The 25,588-nt window shown below is 35.1% G+C and overlaps 1 protein-coding gene across 1 annotated transcript; it reads right to left on the minus strand.

The window, feature by feature from the left end:
- Nucleotides 1-3,027: 3,027 nt before the first annotated feature.
- LOC149556385 (protein DETOXIFICATION 48-like) lies at nucleotides 3,028-7,290 on the minus strand. The gene is made up of 2 exons (XM_089830673.1): nucleotides 5,912-7,290; nucleotides 3,028-4,702 (listed from the first exon to the last, which is right to left on the minus strand). Exons 1-2 carry the CDS (start codon nucleotides 6,146-6,148, stop codon nucleotides 3,293-3,295), a joined length of 1,647 nt encoding a protein of 548 aa, XP_089686799.1. The 5' UTR covers nucleotides 6,149-7,290; the 3' UTR covers nucleotides 3,028-3,292.
- Nucleotides 7,291-25,588: the final 18,298 nt, after the last annotated feature.

Consider the following 25,588-nt stretch of genomic DNA (forward strand, 5'->3'; position numbering starts at 1 on the left):
TAAACTTTCTCATGTGAGGGTTAACATCTAGGATGTCATCCCTACCTTGTCAAGACCTTGTTTTAATAATTCAAAAATATTCCTTGACCAAAATGCCAATACTCTACTAGTTTCCCTATTCCACAATGTTAAACAAATACTTGAAAATATATTATAAATTTTGGCAGCCTTACACATGCCTTCTATGATATTTGTACTATATGCTTCTAAGCTCTCTAAACCATAACATTCTTTTGCGAAGTTCTCTAAATGAAATACATTGGGCCTGCACCCTACAATCTGCCTTATGCTTTGTCAAAATTTTAAGTAAACTTATACAATACTTGACCTTTAACTTTGGCGACCTTTAGTAATGCAATATGTTTCCATTAATGATAACCCTCAACATAATACCTTAGCCAAATTTCCTTGAATAGAAGCTTGGTGTAATCAACCAAGTTCACTGCTTCAAAATTCCAATCCAAAGATTCTCTCTCAGTTAGTATGATTTAACCCTATATCTTCATGTTTTCAATCTTAATTGACATTTGTGTGACAACATCCACACCAAACATCTCTCTTGTACCTATCACTCTTCATAGAATAAGAGTTATCCAACCTTGCTCAACCTCCAAACTCATAAATGTGGTGAAACCATTTTTTTTTACTTAAATAGGTTCAACAAATATGTCTCAATACTTGGTCAGGATCTTTAGACAAACGTAGGTGTACAAGTGCTTCATAATAGCCTGGAATTCCTTGTAGTCCCTCCCTACGATTTTTCTCCAATTAACTTATTTTTCTCCCAAAGGACTTGTTAAAACAATATAATTTGGGATACCCTTTTGGGACTTACACAAAATCTAAAGATCTTAGATCTTGACTACCAACTTAGCCTAGTTATAATCCACACTTCACCCGCATACCTAATTAGACCAATTAGGTATAATTTACCAAGCCAATACATGAAATTTTTTAATTCATATCAATCCAATCATTCCAACATGTGAAGGATCCCTTAAAACTCCCAAGCCTTTGATTTGGAGGTCAGATTCCACACTAGTTGGCATTTACAACCTCTTTTGCATCAATTACACATGTGGTCACATATGAATGCCCACCCAAGGCTTGATAGTTCTCTTAGGGTTTGATAAATTTATGCAAAACTCTTTTTGAATCTTCTGATACATTTCCCAACTTGACATATTCCTAAAAGACATTAAAATATTTTGGTAAAAATGTCAGATTTGGTATGTTTTAATCTTCAAACCCCTACAAAACTAGGGTTTCAAACCTGTAGTGACAAAATGTTGAATATCTACCCACTCCTAATAGATAAGAACCCTAAATCAACTTCTAAATAAATATAAAACAATGCACTTCATGTACTAATAGGATTCAAAACATCATTACTGTAATTCCATAAGATATGGTCAATCAAACATCAAAATTGCAAAAAATCCCAAGTTTCCTTTATTGCTTGAAACTCCAAATCTTACAAAAACTTCAATTTGTCCTTGGACTCAATCCCAAAGGTCTTTATACATCCTTCCACAATGGTTCTCAATAAAATTTAAAACCAAATGACCATTTGGAAGGTATTTGTTACCTTTGGCAAAAAACTATCAAGTTGTTACCAATTAGTTTTCAAAAGATGAGGAAGAAAGAAATAGATAAATGCCAACTTTTGCAAGTTTTCTTGTCAATTTTTGCAATATTTTGGAAATCAACTTTTCCCATCTTTTACATCTTTTTAAATGCCTTCAAATGGCTATTATAGGACTCCTAGACTCTTCATTGACTATTTATTATACCCTTCTAGACCCATATGACTAATTTCCCTTGATGGCTTATTAACATGTAGTTAGAGCAATAACCTTACAATGTGGGCCTTATTGACAACATAATTTATCCTATTACATTTATTTCATGTTTACAAACTTTTCTTTAATTATCTTCCTCATTTGGATTGTCTTCATGGTCTTCATAGGGCGATCCAACACCAAACACACTTTAACGCCTAGATTTTTAAGATTTAGGAAGCTTTCTTAGTACCCAATTTTTTTGTTTTGATTGTTGTAGATTGCTTTATATCCTAAATAATAATATCATTGCTATGGTTCTTGAACATTTTGGCAAACTTATTTTTTTGTAAGTGTAATTATTTTTTTAAATAAGAATATTAACTAATTATTATGATGGGTTATGTCGATTGATCATTTCACAAATGTTTTGTTCTCATTTCTATATATGCTATTAAGTATACCATCTATTGTTGTATATTTATTTTTGAAATAAGATTTGATTATTAGTACCCCATAGAGTTAAATAAACTAGAAATACTCAAGATCCTTAATTAGGGATATTATGCCTCCTTATTGGATTTTTATGTCAATTAAGGTGTTTCAGAGCAAATCTTCTACCAAGAAAATTGGGTTGTCATAGTTGCCCAGGCCTCTAATCTTTAAAGGTTATGTTTTTGCTTTTCTTTATCTCTTCCTAAAAATTATCTTGGATCATGACATTCACAATAGCCAAAGGTTTTGAGTTGTTGCATTTGACTTCTTGATAAATATCCATTATCAACTACTTTGATGTTGAAGTCATAACCCTAAGGGGTGTAAAGTGTTGACGCATGGACCACTTATCCAATGAATATCTATAATATACCTTTAACAAAATGATCACATCTAAATGTATGCCACACTAGATTTAAAAAAAATAAAATTTAATTACTTTAAACGAAAATTATATTTAACACAACATTTCAACTATTGATAAAATGAGTAATTGAATTAAAAAATAACCTTTATATTTTATTGAACAAACCTTTTTTTTAAATAATTTTTATTAAAATGCTATTATCTAATTTTAAAAATATTTTTAATAAAATTTAAAATGTATGTTTATGTTAGATCAACTATTATTTGTAGAGGTAAAAGTATCAATATCCGAGGTAGACATCTTAAATGATATATCCATCACTTCTGTGTAGCAAAATAAGTACCTCACACTAACCACCAATTCTAACCAACCTAAAAATCCCAATTTAATAATGAAAAGCTCCTTTCAAATTTGTAAACAATATAATATTAAGAATACATTCATCTTACTTAAGCTTTGCCTAGCACATAGACTGTGTGAGATCTAGCTTTTCTCAATCTACTCGAAAATGCTAACCAAATGGGGCAATTAAGATACAAGTAAATCTAATCCTTGACACCGCAAAACCCTAATTATATCCCGCTTATAAAGAATTCAGTATACCTAGCACACAAAAAATTGGTATGGAAAATATCCATATCCAGGGCTTTCACCGATCAGCTTTCACAAGTACCACAACCTCCGATTGTACTGAGGTCTGTTCTGCTTCGTCATTAACGCCACGCGTCAGCTCCTTGGCCTTTTCTGCTTCAAGCTCCCAATCTGTTCTGAGGAGCATGTACATCATGAGACAAATGCAGGAAGCCTGAGCTGCAAACAATCCCATCCAAAGCCCCACAAAACCCACATTCAAAACAAACCCCATCACAATGGCGACGGGCATACCCACAAAATAAAATGACCCCAAATTTATGTTAGCGCCTACGGTCGGCCGTGCACTGCCTCTCAAAACGCCACACCCAGTTGTCTGAGGGCAGTTTCCAAGCTCACATAGCCCCACAACGGGCAAAGCCAAGGATGTCAAGAGTAAAATTTCAGGGTCGGTGGTAAACATAGTTGCCCATTTATGCCTCATTGTGATAGTAAATGTCATAGCCAGGAACCCTAAAAATATTCCACAAGATAGAGCAACAATCATAGCTCTTCTAGCTTTTCCCGGCCTGTTGCCGCCGAGTTCATGCCCCACTCTGGTAGAAACCCCGAGGCTGAGCGATGAAGGAAAGATGTAGACCAATGATGTTGTTTGGATGAGGATGCCCATTGAGGCCACGGAAGCCTGAGGCTGTACCAATAGGCCACATAGAATTATCATGAATTCATACCACCACCATTCTAGGCACACTGAAATGCAACTGGGTATGGCCAGACTTAGCAATGGCTTCCACCCTTTGAAGGAATCCTTAGTTAGGCCTTGCCATGAGCCCTTGCACGCTCCGGAGATCTTTAAGTAGACTAGTAGAGATAGAAGTAGGCTGAAGTTTGTACATACTGCCGCCATGGCTACTCCCTTTATGCCCAAGTTGAGGACCAGTACTAGGAGATAGTTTATTGGGATGTGACATGTGAGAGCAATGGCGGCACAGTAGGTTAGAGGTGTCGTTATGTTTTGAGTTCGGAGATAGATACGGAGTGGTTGAAGGATTGCTTGGGTTAGAAGGTCTGGGAGTGAGAAGATGATGTATGTGCTTGCCATGGATGTAATGTTTGGCTCTTGGCCACACCAGAGGAGGATTCTTTCCATATTTAGCCACAGGAATCCAATGGGGAGAGAGGCAGAGAGTAGGACTAGGATTGTCCTTTGGAGTGTTAGGCCTAAGAGGCTCCACCTCTTTGCCCCAAATGCTTGTCCACATATGGGCTCCATTCCCATTGCTAGCCCTGATATGACCGAGTATCCAGTGATGTTTGCAAAGCCTATTGCAAGTGACCCTCCTGCTAGCTCACTTTCTCCCAATCGGCCTAGGAACAGCATTGAGATCATTGCTCTGGAGTAGAGAAGTAAGCCCGTTAACGCCATTGGACCTGCAATCTTTCCCATTTCTTTCAGTTCTTCTCTCACCTGCAAATTGAAAAGACAGATCAGAATCAGTATTTTTCCACCATGTTCAAATGGATAACATATTGCTCAAGAAACAAAATTGCAATCTGGTATTTTGTTTGCACTTGCAGGGCACGCTATTTGTGCAATTGGAAATTAAACTAGGCGTTGGCTCAGCTCTAGACAAAATGCATCAAAGAGGTTTTTTTTCAGAATAAAGAAAAATAAGATGAACTTCTGTTTTCAGATTTGTAAAAATCCAGTGATATCTTTCTAGATTTTTCTTGTTGTTTTCGAGCATGCGCCAAAAATTTCGAGAATCGATTTTTTGCAATTTGATAACGATACCAGGTCCATTAAACTATGCCCTGATAGTTGTGATAATTAAGCATGATTGGGAACTTTTTTATTTTATTTTTCTGAGCCTCAAGGGTCAAATGCTTATCCATGCTTATTATGAAGTAATGTTCTGCTGCAGGGGAAGTCTTCTAACAGGTATATGCCCCTAAGAAGAAGTATGACCAGACAAATAATTAGACCAATTAGTTTTCACAAGAATCTAGCTGTATAAAATCTTAGTTCACACTGGCATGGAAGGTTCTCTGGTTCTACTACAGTACAAGGTTCTCCTATTTTGGTTGGCTCACCGAATGCTTACAAATATGTAAATCTAGAAGTTTTGTAGGAATCTATGTTAGAACATAAAAGACCAACAAAAGATGGGAAAGAAACAAATAGATGCCTTCTATAGGAAAACAATCTATTGGCTTGGATTGCCGAAGGAATTAAATTCATTCCAATGTTCAGTCATCTAGGACAAAGTCCCCTTGTCTTATATTTCATGTTGGGGGTTTTATAGAACTTATAACAGCTTAAAAACCGTACTGCAATTTAATATGCTGAATTTGTCAGCATAAAACATCAAGAACCAAAAACACCAGTGACATCTAGCTGTCGGCTACTTCGAAGTCCATCCATACTGCCCTCAAGAAAGATCAAAACCAAAATGGATATCTATTTAAAAGACAAATACATTCTAATACTCACCTAGCAATACCAAAGTCTGCCTTTATTCCCAACAAAATGCATACCGAAAAAAAGATTATAATGATTAGTGAGATTATCTGTAGGTGGAGATTTTTGAACTTGATGATGGAATATGTAGTATGATTTCTTACATTGCTGATAGAACTAAGGAATTAAATGAATCTAAGATGAAAAAATTCTAACCTCGGTGCAACTGGGCCATCTCTTGAGGTCGGAGCTGCTATCCACTTCTACTTGCTGAACAAACTCTACTTTTTCCTCCTGGACAGAGCAAACCTTCATGTCCTTGAAAGAGGAAACTTTGATGATAAAATGCTCTTGACTATCATCTTTTCCTCCACGATACTGTTTGTTGACTTCAAGGAAAGGAACTCCCTCATCACTTTGGGGGCAGTGGCATGTATAATTATGTCTACACATGTTTGGCAAAAGGAATGCTGGAAGGGATAACAAGGGAAATGTACAATCTATTATTTTCACTACCTACAGCTTAAATATATACTCTTGTTTCTTTTCTAACTAGTGCTGAAGGAATGATGGAAAGGATAACAAAGCAAATGTATAATCTATTCTCTTCACTACCTACAGCTTGAACATATAATCTTGCTTCTTTTCTAATTAGTTCTGGAGGAATGAAGGAATGCTGGAAGAGGTAACAAAGGAAGCGTACAATCTATTCTCTTCACTACCTACAGCTTGAATATATAGTCTTGCTTCTTTTCTAACTACTGCTGAAGCATTCTCAATGAAAGGAAGTAGCTACTATTGTAGACTACGGTGAATTGTGTGGAAGTATCTGCCCATGAACTAGTAGATAGACAAAGTTCTAAACTCTTCTACACTATGACACACAAACCCACTTGCAAAAGATCCTTCTGACCACCTTAACACAAACAAGAGAGCATAACCACAATCTCCAAAGCAACTAATAATGGGTTTCCTTTCCTCCCACAGGGGAACAGAGAAGACAGTACTCAGAGTTCAGCTGCAACAACTTTTTAGTAAATTTGCCTTTAAATGTCCACATTCACCATCCCAATACAAGGCGGATGACAAAATGAATAGAAGTACAACACCACCACAATGCTTTTTGCTTAAGCCTCAGCTCTCACTTCACTAACCGCACATAACTGCTGCTATTTAAGCAATTCCTCTTCAATTTTTTAATTTCTTTTGCACAAAACCCGTAAAATTTTAATCCCCAAATGCTCAAATCTAGAATAGAGACCTTGACACGATATTCTTTTATATATTCCGATTGAATGTTGGAGGGTTACTTATTTCTCTGATTGGAGAACAGTTGGCAATCAGACCCCACGAAGAAACACTCAATGTAATTTTTGATCTACTGTTGAGCCTGCAAATAAATAGATGATTGATCTAGTTTAGTTTGATCTCTCAGCAGGCTAAAAACTGCACCTTTGTCGCTTCTACTGCTAGCTGGAATTGGCCCTCTCTCGTCTTATCTTCTCTCTTATTCTATGCAAATCTTCTGAACCACCTAAAATTTTATCCCCATTTTGAGTAATGGAGTGGATATAGATGCATTGTACATTAAAATCATAATTCAATCTATACAGTTTTTGTAAGGCTACACTCCCCAAGCAATCAGCTGACACGATGGTTATTAATTTTTAAGTTTTTACTTTATCTATTTTGAACAAATTGTCAGCTAGTTAGCCTCTTCCCGATGCAAGGAATCAAAGGCAGGCATGGTTTTCTTGAAGGAAAAAAAAATGAAGGCTATTTTGAAAAGAAAATTCCGTCTGGGCGTTGTGGTTTTTACACCAAACAAAACGACATGGCCGGCTCAGGCATGTGCCACCTCCCCACAAATGGAAATAAAGTTAAAAGAAGTCATGCCCTGCATACCCTACAACGCGTCTTCGCTCACAAGCCCTGCTTTTAGTGTTAGGATATCTTAACTACATCAATATTCTTGCGATCCTCTTCCTTTTTGTTATTCCGCACTTTGTTCTTCTTGTTGAGGTAAATTCGGGGTTTTATATAAATATATTATCTGAAATAGTTATATGAGCATATTTCTCTTATTTAGTCAATGAGCTCTTGGGCTGACATATAGTTGACTGTCATGAATGAGTACACATGAGGTCAAGCCTTGTTGAGTGCAAGGTCTTGACATTATGAGACTAAGATTGTGCTTTAAATGACATTGCCTCTAACAGAACCCCTAAGCATTTACTCTTAGTTGAAGAAGTTTCAACCCAAGACTTGTGCTTCTATATCATCTAGCAAAATGATATATATATCGAATAAGGAACCTCTACGTGTTGTGTAAGTGGGGTAGGATGAAATACATAAGAATATTAGACTTGAATTTTGTCATGTGGGTTGATTGTTGTTTTAAGGATGAAACATTTTGCAAAAAGTGGTCCATAAAAAGTTTGGTGGATGAATTGGATTGTAATAAACTAGTCCATAATAACTTCATGAAATGGTCCACAATAACTTCCTTTAACCTTCAATCAAGGGGGATTGCCTCTTGAACAAAGTGCTCTTAGTTCAAAAATCATTGAATGCCTTATATAATGAAGAAAAATGGTAAAAGGTATGGAATGAGCATGCATTCACTAGGACAGTAGGAAATACCATATCACAAACTTTATTTTTCATTTATTACATTAGGAAGGTAAAAGTATTGACTAGGCCAAATAACTGAAAGCAATGGTGGGTAAGGAGGGTGTGGGGGTGAATTAGTTAATTCAAATAATTTACTTAACATTTGTTGATTTGATAAACACTTAAAGCAATCATAAACTTATAACATGAAAATCACAAAACATCAACACCTTGAACATCGTAATTTACATAGAAACCTAAGATGAGAAAGGCCATAGAGAAGCCAATTTTCATGAAATGAACAGGTTAAGGTATTTTTACAAAGGTCACATTATCAATTTTCTCGTCATTAGTTGGCTCATTGTCGGTTGAGCTAACTAATTAGAAATAAGAAAGGCTAACTACTAGTACAAATAGGCTCAATGCCAATAGAAATAGGTTTTCTACTAGAATATAAAAAATAAAAATTGAATCCACCATTGAAGACAATGTCACCACTACTGAACAACACGAACATGATATAATAGTTTGATAGCAGTGGTGTAATCTTGCTTGTACATATTGTATGCACCCTAAAATGGTCACCCAAACTATGGGCCCCCATTATTCAATTTATCAATTTCTTGAATCAATGGTTTGCAATATTTTATTAAATCAATTTAAATCAATTTCCTTGATCAAATTCAATTATTTCATTTTCTAAGGTTGATCATTTTATCCTAAGTCTTATTTAAATAAAAGAAAATCTTCCTTTTAATTAAATAAAATAAGTCCCCATTTAATTAAAAGAAAACCTCTCTTTTAATTAAATAATTCATCCACATTTATGCTATTGTTATGCCACAAGTTTGGACATCCATTATTATGCTATTGTTATGTTCACGTTTGGAGAGCGATTTTTGGAGAAGTTTGAATACTAAAGCTTTTTGTGGAGAACTTCTATCTTCTTGTCTTCTTCTCTCATGTATCCATGGCTTCCATCATCATAATCCATTCTTGTATTTTCATATTAGCTTAGATCCATATTTGTTTTCATAGATTAATATTGCATTGTTATTTTCTTTCATAGATTAGATTTCCTTTCTTGCATTGCTTTGCATTGTCATCATTCATTTGCATTCATATTTTGATCATTGAACCTCTCGTTTTATGGTGTACTTGCATGGGCACAAACTGAGGGCCTCCATTACAAACCTTTGCACTCCATGAGTAGAGAGCTATGAGCCGCCATTTGAGACCTCATTCTTGAGCAATCTTGGATATAATGACTCATAGAAGTGTGCTCACATTTTAAGCATACACATATAAAGACAAATCTTTCCTTGTCAAATTTGCATTCACTTCACATATTAGTCATGTACAAGGATATCACAATAAATAGAATTGCCTTTCTTATACCATATCATGCCAACAACTAAGTCAACCTAACCCAATTTGAAATTGGTTATACCAAATGATTTGTATGGCGATAAGAAATAAAATGTGGACCAACTTGCTCAATTAAACACATCTCACTCATAATAGCATACTATACAATGACTGAGATCTTTAGAACAAACATATAGGATCTATACATTACAATGCAAGTGCTTGGACCAAAGCTCAATGACTACTTTCCAAATAGGACTAGACCCAAACAAATAGACTAGGCTATGTTGCAAAATAAATGTGACCAACACCGACATGACTAAAGATAAAATTTAAGACACATCATCTGATGCATACTCTTCCAGGTCACCAAAATAACCAATCCATATCTAATTCACATCTATGATTAGGATATGTCAACATTTTTTGCAGGCACATTTTGGGTTCTTTGGCAATCTTGCATCAACCAAAAATATTTCTTGTTTTCATGTACCAATTTTCTATTTTGGGAACAATCCTTGTTGTTCGAGTTCTTCCTTTCTGCATAGTTGACTTCTTAATATGGACCTATTGTGTATCATTTTTTTATGTCCGCAAAATTTAATTCCATCTCATTGAAAAGTTATCTTTCTCTTTGCTTGAGGTGTGTTCATTTCCTAGCGTATTGAGTAACACGCAATAATTGGCTTATGCAAGATTCATGCGATTTCAAGGCTCACAACCTTGGGGACATCTTCTTGGATTATGTGTGGACCTATCTTGGTGTCCACAACTATTAATTTGCTAAATTGTTTAGTCTTTGATTCCCCTTTTGAGAAGGACCTATGTTTTGTAATAAATGCACCTATCAAACCAACTTGTGGTCTTAATGGTTATATATTTGAGACCTAGGATTATAATGAGTAGTGATCAAGACAAAGAAGAAAGACAACATAATTTTGGCTCTATAAGCTTGAGCTTCTAAGCTCGCTGGTTATAATTCTATTATATATGGCAACAACTAGGTAGGCCTTATGCTTGACACATTGTAAGAAAATTATCTGCATTGGAATCAATATGAGTTGTTGTTCTTCCATGATTGGATTGGCTTCCATGTGTATACTCTAGTAGGGTGGTTGGTGAGTGTTCATTGGTTCACTTTGTCCTTCCTTGCACTAGGTGGTATCAGATTGAAGGTTTCCTTCCTTGTGGACTTTTGGGATCATGGAGAACCCTATTTGGATTGGTTATAGGGTGACATAACTATTTTTTGACCTACAATTTGCATAGGGTTACAACTCCTTTAGGAACTATTGTCGAAATGGTTTGAGGTAGAGAGAATGCATATAATGCTATCATAGATATATTGAGACAAATTGCAACAAGACTTGAAGTTATTGAGACAACCTAGAGAAGAGGAGTACATCTCGATGATGTTAGTGATGAAGAAGAAGTACTTGCACCTAATCATGAACCTGAAGTGGAACAAGATGAGGAAAGGCTCTTGAGAGCTTTGACTAGAGTGAATTTCAGACCTACTTTTGATCCTTTAAGTTATTATGGAAAACTTGATATGAATGCTTTGTTGGACTGGATCTCTGAGATGGAAAAGTACTTTGACTATGAAAGTACCTCTTATGACAGAAAAGTGAGGATGACAACCACTAAATTGAGAGGGCATGCTTCTCTTTGGTGGGAGCACTTGCAAACATATAGACAAAGAAGGGGAAACAAAAAAAATCAAGACTTGGGTGAAAATAGTCGGTAAGTTGAAAAAGAAATGTCTTCCCATTGATTATCAAGTTGATCTGGTAAGGAAAATGCAACATTTGCGACAAGAAGACATGACTGTGAAGGATTGCACTAAAGAATTTTACAAGTTGGACATTAGATCTAGACATGTTGATGATGAGGTTGAAAATTTTGCTAGATACCTAAATGGACTGAGAACTTCAATTCAAGATGAGATCATTTTTGTGAAAATGAAAAGTGTGGAAGAAACATACTTGTATGCTTTGAGATATAAAGAAATATTGGCAAAGAAGAAAGAACATAGACAAGGGACAAGAGGTGGAAGATTTTAGGGAAGTAGAGGCAAAACTTATGGAGAAAGTAGCAGATTTGATAATACATCTCATAACAAGGGAAAATCATAATGGAAGGAAGATAATGTTGGCAGAGGAAGAGGTAACTACACTAGAAGTAATTATTATGGTTACTCTAGGAATAATAGTAATGGAAAAAGAGAAGATAGATCTTGGTTTAAGTGCACTTTTTTAAGTGTGGAGAAGAGGGACAAAAATCCTTTGAATGCACTTTTTTTGGGAAAAATATTGGAAGCAGTGGTAGAAATGACTTATTTCAAGAAGAAGTTATTGATCCTCCTAATGAACCTGAAAATGGAGAGAACTTGATGATCAGAAGAACTTTGTGGAATGAAAAACTAAATGGAGAACCTATTTTGAGGAAAAGTCTTTTCAAGACCAGATGTAAGATTGAAGGGAAACATTTCAAGGTAATAATTGATAGTGGAAGTTCAAATAATTTGGATTCAAAAGAATTAGTTTCTAAGTTGTAGTTGTAGAGGTTGAAACATCCAAATCCTTATCACATTGCATGGATCAAGGATGAACATAAGTTACTAGTAAGTTAATAGTGCCTTGTTAAATTCAAGATTGGAAATTAAAATGATGAAGTCTTGTGTGATGCCTATGAATTGTTGGCATGTTCTCTTGCGAATACCTTGGTAGTATGATAAACAAGCTTTTCACGATGGTATATTGAGTCAATATACTTGGGAAAATGGGAAGAGACAATTCATGTTACCTTTGATAGAGAAACTTGAGGAAAATGAGTGTACCATAGTTAGATTCTTCTTGGTTGAAGGAAATTAGTCTGTAAGGGGCATGAAGACAATTTTTTTTTTCATTTCTTTAATTCCTAGAAAGATCGAGAAACAAGATGAACTTGGGCATGCACATGAGATTATATCTTTGTTAACACAATTTTGATATATTATTTCAAACAATGCACCTAATGGATCACCCCCTGTAAGAAGTATTACTCATTGCATGGATCTCATACCCAGAGCTAGTTTACCTAACAAAGCACCACATAAGTTAACACCTATAGAGAATTAAGAACTAAATAGATAAGTGCAAGAATTTCTTGAGAAAGGTTTATTTAGAGAAAATTTGAGTCCATGTGGATTACTTATTGTATTGTTACCTAAGAGGAATGGAGAATGGAGAATGTGCACTGATTGTAGAGCTCTAAATAGAATAATAGTTTAGTATAGGTTTCCATTTCCTAGGATGGATGGCATTATGAGTGGGGCAAGATAATTTATTAAAATTGATTTGAAAAGTGTATATCACCATATTAGAATTAGAGAATGCAATGAGTGTTGGAAGACTATTTTTAAAACTAATGAAGGATTGTATGAGTGGTTGGTTATGCCTTTTGGTTTAACTAATGCACCTAACTAATGCAAGAGCATCTTCTGTTCGCTTGCAATCCTGCATGTGTGGAGGGATTTTGGTTAATTATTATGGGGCTCGACATGGTCTGGTAGCTCAGCATGATCTTTGGAGCTTGGCATGGTCTATGGAGCTCATCATGGTCTAGGAGCTCAACATGGTCTTGGAGCTCGGCATGGTCTTGGAGCTCGGCATGGTCTTTGGTTGCTTGACATGGTCTTTGTTTGCTCGGCATGGTCTAGGAATTTGGTGTTTGTTTCAAGTCGTATAACTAATTTTTGACAATGAGTTAGAAGATGAAAATTTGAAGAGGGCCTAGATTTATACCTATGGTTCAAAGAACGAGTTCTAATTCATCCAGACCTAGGAGATTTTTCAATTTTACTCATACATTGATTTTGGGCATTTAATTATTGTTGCAAGCCGACTTGTGGCATTTAATTTATGAATTTTTATTTAATTTGTGTTCTAGGCCAACTTGTGGCTTAGATTGGTATAAGTAGGGGTTGTTGGGAAGTCTTTAGTCATTATTCATCCATCGTGGAGAAGAGGAGGAGCTTGGAAGAGTGAATTTTGAGAAGGGCTAGTAGTTGTGGCTTGGAAAACAAGGAGATTACTTGGTGGGCTTGTGAGCACAAGTTGAGATCTTCCTTGGGGGTTTCTACTAGAGTGTGGATCTGGAATAGCTAGGGTTTGATTTGGATCCTGAGGGATCTTGCAGAACTATTACTTTTTTTGTATTTGGCCATAACTGGGAAGGCCTTACAACCTAACACATTGCATGTAATCAGTTATATTTTATGAATATATAATTGTAATTTGGTATCAGATCTTGTGTTATTGCTTCTTGTTGTTGTGTTTCCATTGCGTTGTTATTTGCTAGGGGCTAGGACATCTCCTTTGGGGATTCTCCAACTTTGCACTATGTTAGGTGGTATTAGAGCGAAGGTTGTTCCTGAGCATGTAAATAGATCGCTGAAGCTGAGGTAGCTTGCACCAGGACTTGAGGTGATGGAGGTTGATCTTGCAGCTAATAGATCTTTTGGTTGATGGATTTTTTGCTTAGGGAAGATGCCTCCAAAAAGATTGGACCTAGGGCAATTGTTGATCTTACTGATGCTGTAGAAGAAAAAATTTAAGAGAACGTTAAAGAAAATTTCAGATTTGAGATGGAGGAAGCTAGAGAAAAATTCAAATCTCAGATAGCATCAATGAAGAGTGACATGATTGCTGAAATTGTGAGTGCTTTAGATGGTGTACCTAAGCATGTGGATACTGAAGGTAGTTATGAGAAAGTTGTTGAAGACTTTGAAGTTGCTGGATCTAGTGGTGAGGATAGATCTAATCATGTGGAGAGACCTACTAGAATTAGGGCTGGTCAGTTTACTGGACTTGAATCTCGGTTGAAGCTGAAGCATAAGATGGAGGTTTCTAATTTTTTAGGCACTTTGAATTTTGCACTTGATTGATTGGATTGGTGAATTGGAAGACTACTTTGAGCTTGAGGATATTGAGGATCCACTCAGAGTAAGGTTGGCACAAACTAAGCTGAAGGGACATGCTTCTCTTTGGTGGAAAGAACTACAAAGAGATAAAGAAGAGGAAGGTGAAATAAAGATAACTAGATGGAGGTTGATGGTGACTAAGTTGAAGGCTAAGTTCATTCCTGTTGGTTATGAACTTGAGTTGTTTAAGAAGTTGCAGAATTTGAAGCAGAAGGATATGACTGTGAAAGATTATACAGAGTAATTCTACAAGTTGACTGTTCAGTTTGGGCATCGAGAATTGTCAAAAGAGAAGGTAACTCGATATATTAATGGTTTGAGATTCAATATTCAGGATGGGGTTGGTATGCTAAATATTTCTTTAGTTGAGGGTGCTTATCTATATGCTTTGAGAGCAGAGGAGAAGCTAAAGAGGAAGAATCAAGGTAGTTCTTGAGGGAAGGAAAAGTAGGATAGTTGAGCACAAGCTAAACCAAAAGCAGAAGGTGAACCAAAACTTGTTGAATATAGAAGAAGGACACGTGGAGGTGGGTTCAAAGGTAGTTGTTTCTAGTGTGGTCAAGAGGGGCATAAATCTTTTGAATGTCTGATTGGTATGACAACTGTTGTTGTGAATGAGGTTGAAGTCCAGAATGGTCAGCCTGAGCAAGGAGAAAGTTTGTTGGCTCGACGAGTACTAGTTGGTGAGAGGACATTGGATTGTTGTTAGAGGACTAGTTTGTTCAAAACTCATTGTAAGTCTGGTGGTAAAGTCTACAAAGTGATTGTGGATGGTGGTAGTACTAATAACCTTGTTGTTGAAGAGATGGTTCAAAAAATTGGTTTGAAGAGAATGAGACATCCTTATCCTTATAGGATTGGCTGGTTGCAAGGTGAGCATGCTTTGGAAGTGAGGGAACAATGCCTTGTTGATTTCCAGATTGGGTAGTATAAGGATCAAGTGTTGTGTGATATTATGGATATGAATAGTTGTCATGTGTTTCTTGGTAGACCTTGGCAATATGATTGCAAGATTGTGCATGATTGTATTAGGAATGCATTTACTATTGAGAAAGGTGGTAGGAAGTTTTCCTTAATTCCTTTGTAGAATGAAGAGCTTGGTAGAAGGAACCTGAGTATTGGTAGCCAAGTTGAGTTGGCAGATTCTTAGAGGGTTGGAGATCAGCATGGAAAGTAGACCCATGGAACACTTGAGGTGGATGTGAAGAAGAATAAAAGCAAGGGAAGGAGTGTGTAAGTTGAAGACTCAGAGGATATGTATGTGAAGAACCAATTTGGGATTTATGTGCTAAATCCCATAAGATGGTTCTTCCAGTTACTAGAACATCTTTTCGAACCTAAGGTGTCTAATGTAGGAGCATCTTGGGTTTGCTTGCAATCCTACATGTGTGGAGGAATTTTGGTTAATTATTATGGAGCTTGACATGGTGTGGGAGCTCAGCATGGTCTTTGGAGCTTGACATGGTCTATGGAGCTCGGCATGGTCTTTGGTTGCTCGGCATGGTCTGGGAATTTGGTATCTATTTCAGGTTGTATAACTAGTTTTCCACAATGAGTTAGAGAATGAAAATTATAGGATTGAAGAGGGCCTATATTTCTACCTATGGTTTGAAGCATGAGTTCTAATTCATTCGAACCTAGGAGATATCTCAATTTTACTTAGACATTGATTTTGGGCATTTAATTATTGTTGTAGGCTGACTTGTGGCATTTAATTTATGAATTTGTATTTAATTTGTGTTCTGGGCTGACTTGTGGCTTAGATTGGTATAAGTAGGGGTTGTTGGGAAGTTCTTAGTCATTATTCATCCATTGTGGAGAAGAGGAGGAGCTTGGAAGAGCAAATTTTGAGAAGGGCTAGTAGCTACGGCTTGGAAAACAAGGAGATTGCTTGGTGGGCTTGCAAGCACAAGTTGAGATCTTCCTTGGGGGTTTCTATTAGAGTGTGGATCTGGACTAGCTAGGGTTTGATTTGGATCCTGAGGGATCTTGCAGAATTATTACTTTCTTTGTATTTAGCCATAATCGAGAAGGCCTTATAGCCCAACACATTGCATGTAATCAGTTATATTTTATGAATATATAATTATAATTTTGTATCAAATCTCATGTTATTGCTTCTTGCTATTGTGTTTCCATTGCATTTTTATTTGCTGGGGGCTAGGACATCTCCTTTGGGGATTCTCTAGCTTTGCATTGCATTACTAACACTTTTATGAGTTTAATGAATAAGGTTTTGAAAAAAATCTTGGGTAAATTTGTGATTGTATATGTTGATGACATATTGATATACACTTAGATCAAAGAAGAACACCTAGTGTATATTAAAAAAGTAACACAAAGGCTGAAAGAAGAAAAAATGTTGATAAAATTGAGGAGATGTTCTTTCAAGAAGGAGATAATTATATAACTCGGTTTTGTGATCTCTATTGATGGACTAAAGACAGATCTGAAAATGTAAAATCTATACTTGAATGGCCTAGACTTGAGAATATTGGTGAAGTTAGCTCATGTAATGGATTGACAAGTTTCTATAGGAAGTTTATCAAAAAATTCAATTTAGTATTTAATGCCATGATTGAAACAATAAGAGATGATAAAGGGGAATTCATATGGACACATGGAGAAAAACAAAGCTTTGAAACATTGAAGAAAAAGGTAGCAAAATCGCTTATGCTTGATTTGCCTAATTTTACTAAAGTTTTCTATGTTGATTGTGATGCCAGTGGTAATGCAATTGAAGTTTTTTCGAGTCAAGAAGGTAAAACTATGGCTTTCCATAGTGAAAATTTGAATGATGTTGATAGGAAATTTTTAGTCCACGATCAAGAGTTTTATGCAATTGTTCAAACTTTGAAGAAATGGAGACATTTATTGATGCCTAGAGAGTTTTTTTTGTACACTAATCGTAGATATTCATAGTACTTGTTAAGTCAAATTCACTTGAATCAGAGATACATGAAATGGGTTGAGTACATGCATAATTTTTCTTTTGTGTTGAAGCATAGTAGTAGAGAGTCAATAAAGTAGCAGATGCTTTGAGAAAGAGAAGTTTGTTGAAAGAGATGAGGGTTGAAGTGCTTGGATTTAATGATTTGAAGAAATTATATGAGGCTAATCTTGATTTTGAAAAACATTGGAAGGCTTGTAAGAATAACATAACAGATGTGTAGGATAAATGGATTGACTATTTCATTCAAGAAGACATCTTGTTTAAAGGAATTTAGTGGTGTATACCAAGAGGATCCATGAGAGGTAAAATCATGAAGAAGAAACATGGTGGTGGACTTGTAGGACATTTTGGGATTGATAACATAGTAAAATTGATCTCTGAAAGATACTTTTGGCCGTAGTTGTATAAGGATGTTCAAAAGATGGTGAAGTGTTGTAGAATTTGTCAAGTAGCTAAGGGAACTAGTCATAATGTGGGTTTGTATCCACCTTTACCTATTCCTAGTAAACCTTGGGAAGACATCAATATGGATTTTGTTCTTGGTTTACTTAAAAATCTAAGAGGTATTGATTCTATTTTTGTACTAGTTGACAAAATTTTAGAGATGAGACATTTAATACCTTATAAGAAGAAATTATATGTAATACACATAGCAAATCTATTTTTAGAGAAATTGTGAGATTACTTGGATTACCAATGAAAATTGTTTCAAATAGAGATACTAAGTTTATTGGATACTTTTGGAAGACACTTTGGAAGAAGTTCAATACCAAGCTTAAGTTTAGTTCTAAATTATAATCCCTAGATAGATGGATAGACTAAATTTTTGAACAAAAGTTTGGGTAACTGGTTGAGATGCTTGGTTGGAGATAAGCCTACTAATTGGGATTTTCTTTTGGAACATCATAATTTTCATATATCAATTCACTGAACATAAGTATTAAGAAAACACCTTTTGAGACATTGAATGAAATTCATCCTAGAGAGCACTAATGTGTTAAGGAACTTGAATGTTGAAATAAAGAGCAATGGTGAAGCAGAAGAATTTGTAGAGTTTTGAAGAATTTTCTTGAAGAAATAAAAGGTAAGATGGATAATGCTGATTAGGGATATAAGGAGAGAGCACATAAGAAGAGAAGACATAAAAAATTTGAGGTTGGAGATGAGGTAATGTTATATTTGAATAAGTACATATTTTTTAGTTGGGACATATAGAAAGCTAAAGATTAGGAAATTTGGACCTTGCAAGATCTTGAGGAAACAAGACAATGAAAATTATTTTGAAGTTGAATTACCTAAATACATGGATATTTCTCCTACTTTTAATATTTCAAACATCTATGTATATTTTTTATAGGCTGAAGAGATGGTTGATAATATTGATTATCCTAAGAAAAATATGGAATTGAACAAATCTTGGATATTAGATCAAGAAAGAGCACAAGAGGAAAAGACTACAAGGAATATCTAGTTTAGTTGTAGAATAAACTAGTTGAAGACAATTCTTGGATAACTCAAGATGAGGTGGATCTTTATGATTCTTCTCAAAATATTAGGGCTTCTTGATGTGGACATCAATCCTTATCTACATAGGTGTCTGATGTAGGATCATCTTGGGGTCTTTGACAATCTTGCATCAACCAAATATATTTTTTGTTTTCCTTTACCAATCTACTATTCTAGGATCAATCCTTGTTGTTTTAGTTCTTCCTTTCCATGCAATTGACTTATTAATATGGACCTTTCATGGATCATATTCCTATGTTTGTGGAGATTAATTCCATCTTGTCAAATAGTTATCTTTCTCTTTTCTTCCATCATGTTCATTTCTTGGGGTATCGAGTAACATGTGTTAATTGGCTTCTGTAAAGTTCGTGTGATTTCAAGGATTTTCACGACCTTGGGGAAATCTTCTTGGATCATTTGTCGACCTATTTTAGTGTCCATAGATTGTTCACATAAGTAAGTATAACATGGATTGCATATGTTGTGGTTCTGATCACAACTGATTTGGATGATTACAAAGCAAGTGTTGTGAAGATTAACACAATTTCTAGAGAAATTGTTTGTGTTCTTGAGTAGTTAATGATAGATTGAAGATTAGTGACTATTATGGATGAGTTGGCAAATTCAGTCCTGGTGGACACAATCTGTTGATGTGTCCAAATTATTGTGTGTGGTGATATAGCATTCCAAGGATCAATGCAAATGTGTAATGAATATTCTAGGAGTTGTTTGGTCAAAACATATTTTGATTGTTCTTCATGAATTTGAATGAAAGATTAATTATGGGACAATGCATTATAGGAAATTCATTATGTGCATTGAGATGTGTATTTTGGAGCATGGTGTGTGTTTAATGTATTTGAAGAGAAAAGGAAAACATGTTAGGGTAATTTTAAGGTAGTGGAATGTTAGGGTTTTACAAAATGATATAAAATTGATTAAGACAAAGAATTGTTGTGATGATCTTGGTGTAGTTGAAGTATGAAGGTACAATCAAACTAGGGTTTAGTATGGAATAAAATGAAGCATGTTTGTGTGTGCTACAGTAGATTTGATCAAGAAGAGGTGGTGATAGTCAACAAATCATTCTACTTGTTGTTCTCTAATAGTTGCATCACTAAAATCCCTTAACTAGGTGGATCCTAACAAGTTAGTTATTGTAACCCTTTAATAGGGTGTCACTTTAATTAGTGTTCTAGTCCTATAACAACTCTACCCTTGATAGGGTGAAGCTCTTAATATGGTTAGATGTAAATCCCTTGAACAAGTGGGACTTAACAATGTCTTTGTAACTTCCACCAAGGTTAAGTTCCTAACATGGTGTACTTGAGAAGAGTACACTTTATGTGAGTACTAATTCTCACCATATTTTCAACCCAAGTTGGTTTCCATAAGACCAAAATATCTTTTTTAAATGTTGCATTATTTTTTGGATGTGTTTACCTTCATTTTCTATTATTAAGATTATGTTGTGATAAAGATTTGAGTGGTTGAAAAATTGCATAAATAGTTGATTACTAATCCACCGCCTCTCGTAATAATTTGATCCCTTATGACTAATAATCTATTGGAAAAATGTACATTGATGCATTTATTGAACAATAGAAATGGGTTGAATAGATTCCCCCTGAGATACTTAAAAGTATATACACACAATGTTTTTAAAAATACATCCACAATCTTCTCCTTTGTGGGTATATATTCAAGTTTAACCTTATTTTTTAGTACTTTCTCTCACACGAAATGATACATGATAGATAGATGTTTTGTTATGGAATATTGTACTAGATTCTTTGAAATATCTATAGTACTAGAATTGCAACATATAATTGAGATCGTATCATCAAAAGTTATACCTAAGTCCTTCAAATTCTATTTCATTCATAACACCTATACAATCTTAAAAAGTGTACACTTTCTTTGTAAGACCTTTTATCCCTCCTTTTAGCAATCTCCTAGAATATGGATGCATTTATGCTCAAATTGCTACCATTTTTTGCATCTCTATCCATTTCTAATTCTTTCTTCTCCACCCCAAGATCTTGGACAAAATCTGAATATAGAAAACCTATTGGGTAAGTTTCAAGTTCATCCCTTACCCTAGATATGGGTTAAGGTCATATCTTACATGAGGTGTTTTTCTTTGAATCCTGAGCTTATTTCAAGGTTTTCAATCTTTTCCTACCTAAGTTCATTTGACCCCTTTTGGATTCAATCCCAATTCTAGTATAAAATGTGGCATAATCACTTCATTTTATCTATCCACTCATGATATATATCAATTTTCAAGAATAAGATCCATAACTTCTAATCTGCAAGCTATTATGATACTAAAGATGTAATCTATCCACCCTTTATGCAATCATATATTTTAGTCATCATTTATAAATAAGATTTCAAGGTGAATTAAATGAATTCAAGTCTAGAAATAAATAATGAATTGATGGCCCTAATTTCATATCATTAATAGTGTATTTCCTTCTCAAGATCTAGATTCTTTCTTCATAGGAGATAGTCAAGTCGGTCATTAAGGAATGAAATCTACATTCATTAATATTGTGCAAGAATTTAAGTTTTTATCTCTCAAGAATTTAAGAGCATAATTAAATCCATGGAATTTTTTATTTTTCACTTGTATATCTATTACATTTTTGGAGACATCCTACTTTATCATTCTACATCATTCATGTTGACATTAAGGTCAAGTTTTTTTATTAGTGACTCACACTTAATTAATTGGTTAAGCTGCTACTGAGCTTATCTAGCAATTTGTAGTATTAACTGAGTAATCCAGTTACTACTAAGTTCTATAATTATTATCGAGCTTCAAAATCTACATTCAGTTCGTGCCAAGCAATAAGTACCAAGTTGATTAGTGATAGTGCTAACCGAGCTTCATAGCATTAATCGAGTTGCATAGTATCAACCATGTTCTCTAGTATCTACCGAGTTTGTAGTGTCATTGATGTGAATTTCGTGTTGACTGAAGCATGTAGTGTCAACGAAGTGATTCAGTTTATATGTTGAGTTTTGTAGTGCTCACTGAGCCACAAGTACTAACTGAGCTCAAGCTACTTTGAAGTGATTAGTATGAACCGAGCTTCTACGTCTACTAAGAGCATGATGATATCAAGTGTTGACAATAGTTTTTGAGTATCAAAACCTCACCATGTTTGTGTTTAGAACCTGAGTGCTAGAAGTTGAGCCGACTTTGTGATCTTGATGGAAATCTATGTTGGAGCTGACTTTGATGAATTATGTTTTGGATTGGTATATATGTAATATATCACATCCAAATAAAGAAGAAATAAGTATGAAGCACAAATAAAGAGAAGAAGTGTGAATATAAAGAGAAAAAGTGTGAGTTTAGAAGGATACAAGAAGTATAAGGGACAAAAAAGATTTATCTATCATAGCAAGGTGATCTTCACATTTTAAAGGAATCTCAACTAGCAAATCAGAGTTGCAGATCAAATATTAGCCACTGGTTCATCCTAACAGGTGCATCAGTCAAATCCTTTAACTAGGTAGACTTAACAATCTTTGACAAATCTCTTTATTGATTGCATAACTCATTGTATGTTTTGTATATCCTTTCACAAGGTGGACCTAGCAATCCTTATTGCTCCTAATAGGGCAGTTCATCAGAAGTGATCAATTGTAAGCCTTAACCGACCAACTTTATACTGCAGTACTAAAGCTTGTGGGTATCATTCCAATCCTAGTTTTACTTTCTATTTGGAAGGTTTCTGGGTCACCGTATCTTGTGTCAAAGTGTTATGTATGTTTTACTGCTTTCATTCTTTCATCCATACAATTAGATCAGAATATTATATAAAGGATTAGTTGGTGAAATAAGTTGAAGTTTTATTGATTCCTTATTCACACCCCCCTTCCCCCCTCTAGTAACCTTTCCTACCTCATAATTCCAAAAATTGGTATTAGAGCATTGTGGTTCTCAGAGAAGGAGTTTAGCAGCTTGGCAAAGACTAGAGGCAATAAAGGTATATAGGCTAGATAAGGCTATTGACAAAAGTTGGATTTGGAATAAGCCATTGGTCTACTAAAGAAAGAAAAGGAGAAATTCTCTAAATCATTGAAAAGAAGAAAATATTTTGTAGTATAATTGAATGACAACCTCTACACTGAAGAAAGAATAAAAGATATCTATTTAGAAAGAAATTCAAATTAAGCTGATGAAGCAATCAAAGACCTATTAGAAAATAATTTCAATCTTCAAGAAGAAGCTAGAAAGATGAAAAGAGAACAAGAAATCCATTCAGTAAGACTATGTGAAGTCATGGAAGAAAAAGACAAAGCCAAAGAAGAGATAGAAGGAAAGAATAATGAAATTCAACATCTATCTCTTCAGTAGGTAGAATTCATTGATCAACTTACTAAAGAAAATGAAGGAATCATGAATCTAAGATTAGAGAATGAAATATTGCAGAATGATCTAAACACTGAAAAACAAACCAATGAAAGAATGTTGAAATCTCAAGTAGACATGAATCAATTGAATGAGAAAAGTCAATACAAACACAAAGGGAAAGGTGGAATAGGATACATAGAAGAAGGTGAACCATACAAGCAAGGAGCTCAAAATAATCAAAGACCTACTTGCCATCATTGTGGTAAAATAGGTCATACATCAAACAAGTGTTGGAGTAATGGCAAAGCAAAATTCAATGGAAAGTGTTACAATTGCAATAAGCATGGACATAGAGCAAGTGAATGCAAGGAAAAACATAAGCTTGAAGGTAAATGTCACAATTGCAAGAAATAAGGACACAAATATTTTGAATGCAAAATCAAGATATTGAATCTAGCAAAACAAATTGTAAAAACTATATTTGGATGGGACTACAACACATGGTGTAGATGCCACTACTATGGAGAATTTGGACACATTGGAGAAAATTGTGGAACATCACATGAGGAAAAGAAACACCATTAGAAGATGTTTTATTTGTATAGAAATTGGACACCTTGCCAAGAACTGTATGAACACTAGAAGAATTGAAGATGAAAAGAAAGCCAGAGTTGACAATATCAAAAAGTAGATGAGGCATCAATGGATTCTAAAATCTTGTGAGAATGCAAGTCCGAGTCATGAAGCACATGTCACTCAAGAGCTAGGTGACTCAATCATTTCAGCTTGAATTCTCTATGGGAATAATTGAAATTGAGATTCTAAAGTAGACATCTCACATCAGTTCTAGCTAGCAAGAAGAAGAGATCCATATCAACATTCAAGATGCAAAGGGATCACTGAGTGATTACAAAAATTCAAGACCTTACCGAGCTAGGTTGGGTTGTAAGACCTTGCTGAGAAAGGTTAGGATACACTAAAATATTATGTAGACACCGAGTAATGATAAGATCACCAAGCTATGAATGACTCCATCGAGCATTAAGGTTGAAATGAGTGGAAGATAGTTTGTCACCGAATGATTGAATGTACCAAGCATTTATGGCCCTTGAAAAGTGAAAATTTGTTAAAAGGAAGGAAATCAAATTCATTTTTCATTGTGAATTTTTGAGAGCTATTTGCAAAGAGCAATTTCTATGCTTCCAAGTGATCTATGTTTTTTTTTTCATAAACCCTACAAAGCATGGCATCTTCCAATAGAAAAACTAGGAAAGGATTTGAGATGTCAGTTTAAGGAATCAATTAGAATGCACCAAACTTCAAGTTGAGTCTGGCAATTGCAGAAGTGCTTGATCCAATTAGAGCTCAATCAAAAATTTTGCCCAAGGTATTACTCATTCATGATATCCGTTCATGTTCTCATTGTTCGATACAAGAACTTGGAACCCTAGAGATGGATGAGACTTTGAAGAAGTTATGTGCAAATGGTGTGTTGAAACCTGAGCATCAACATTTGGAGACCAAGTGTAATGCGCCACGCTGAGATCCTTGGAACAAGGATGAAATGTAAGCCAAGATAATTTTTTTTGAACAAGTATGAGTGCACATGACAACACCATACATGGATCACATAGATCACAATGAAAGACTTAACCACCATCCTGACAACCAACGAATCTCCAAACACCACTACCTGAATTGACACACTCACAACAGCTAGCAAAAGTCCAAAATGACAACAACACAAAGAATCTATGATCTGTCAGAGCATGGAAAATTAAGTAAACCCAAAGGGTACTAGAATCACCAAAAATTGATCCCCAAAAACTAGTAGAGATGCCCTTTATTTTCTACGTGAGGACCATAGACTGATAGATTTTTGTGTGAAGATGTGCAACATGCCATGTGGGGAAGTACCTTTCGTGCAAGGATGTGCACCATACAATGTGAGAAAGTGCTTGGCCAAATGGCCAAGACCCCCAAAACTAATGTTTTGTTTCACACAAGAAAGTGCCAAAGGCCACGTGAAGAAACCCAACACACCATGCGAGATCTTGCATTCTTGCGTGTGAAAGTACACTTTTGTGCGAGATCCCAAGATAGCGAGCCAGAAATAGA

This window comes from Cupressus sempervirens, chromosome 5 (assembly GCF_028749045.1).
Source record: "Cupressus sempervirens isolate cs-2001-9-10 chromosome 5, ASM2874904v1, whole genome shotgun sequence".
Classification (NCBI taxonomy): domain Eukaryota; kingdom Viridiplantae; phylum Streptophyta; class Pinopsida; order Cupressales; family Cupressaceae; genus Cupressus; species Cupressus sempervirens.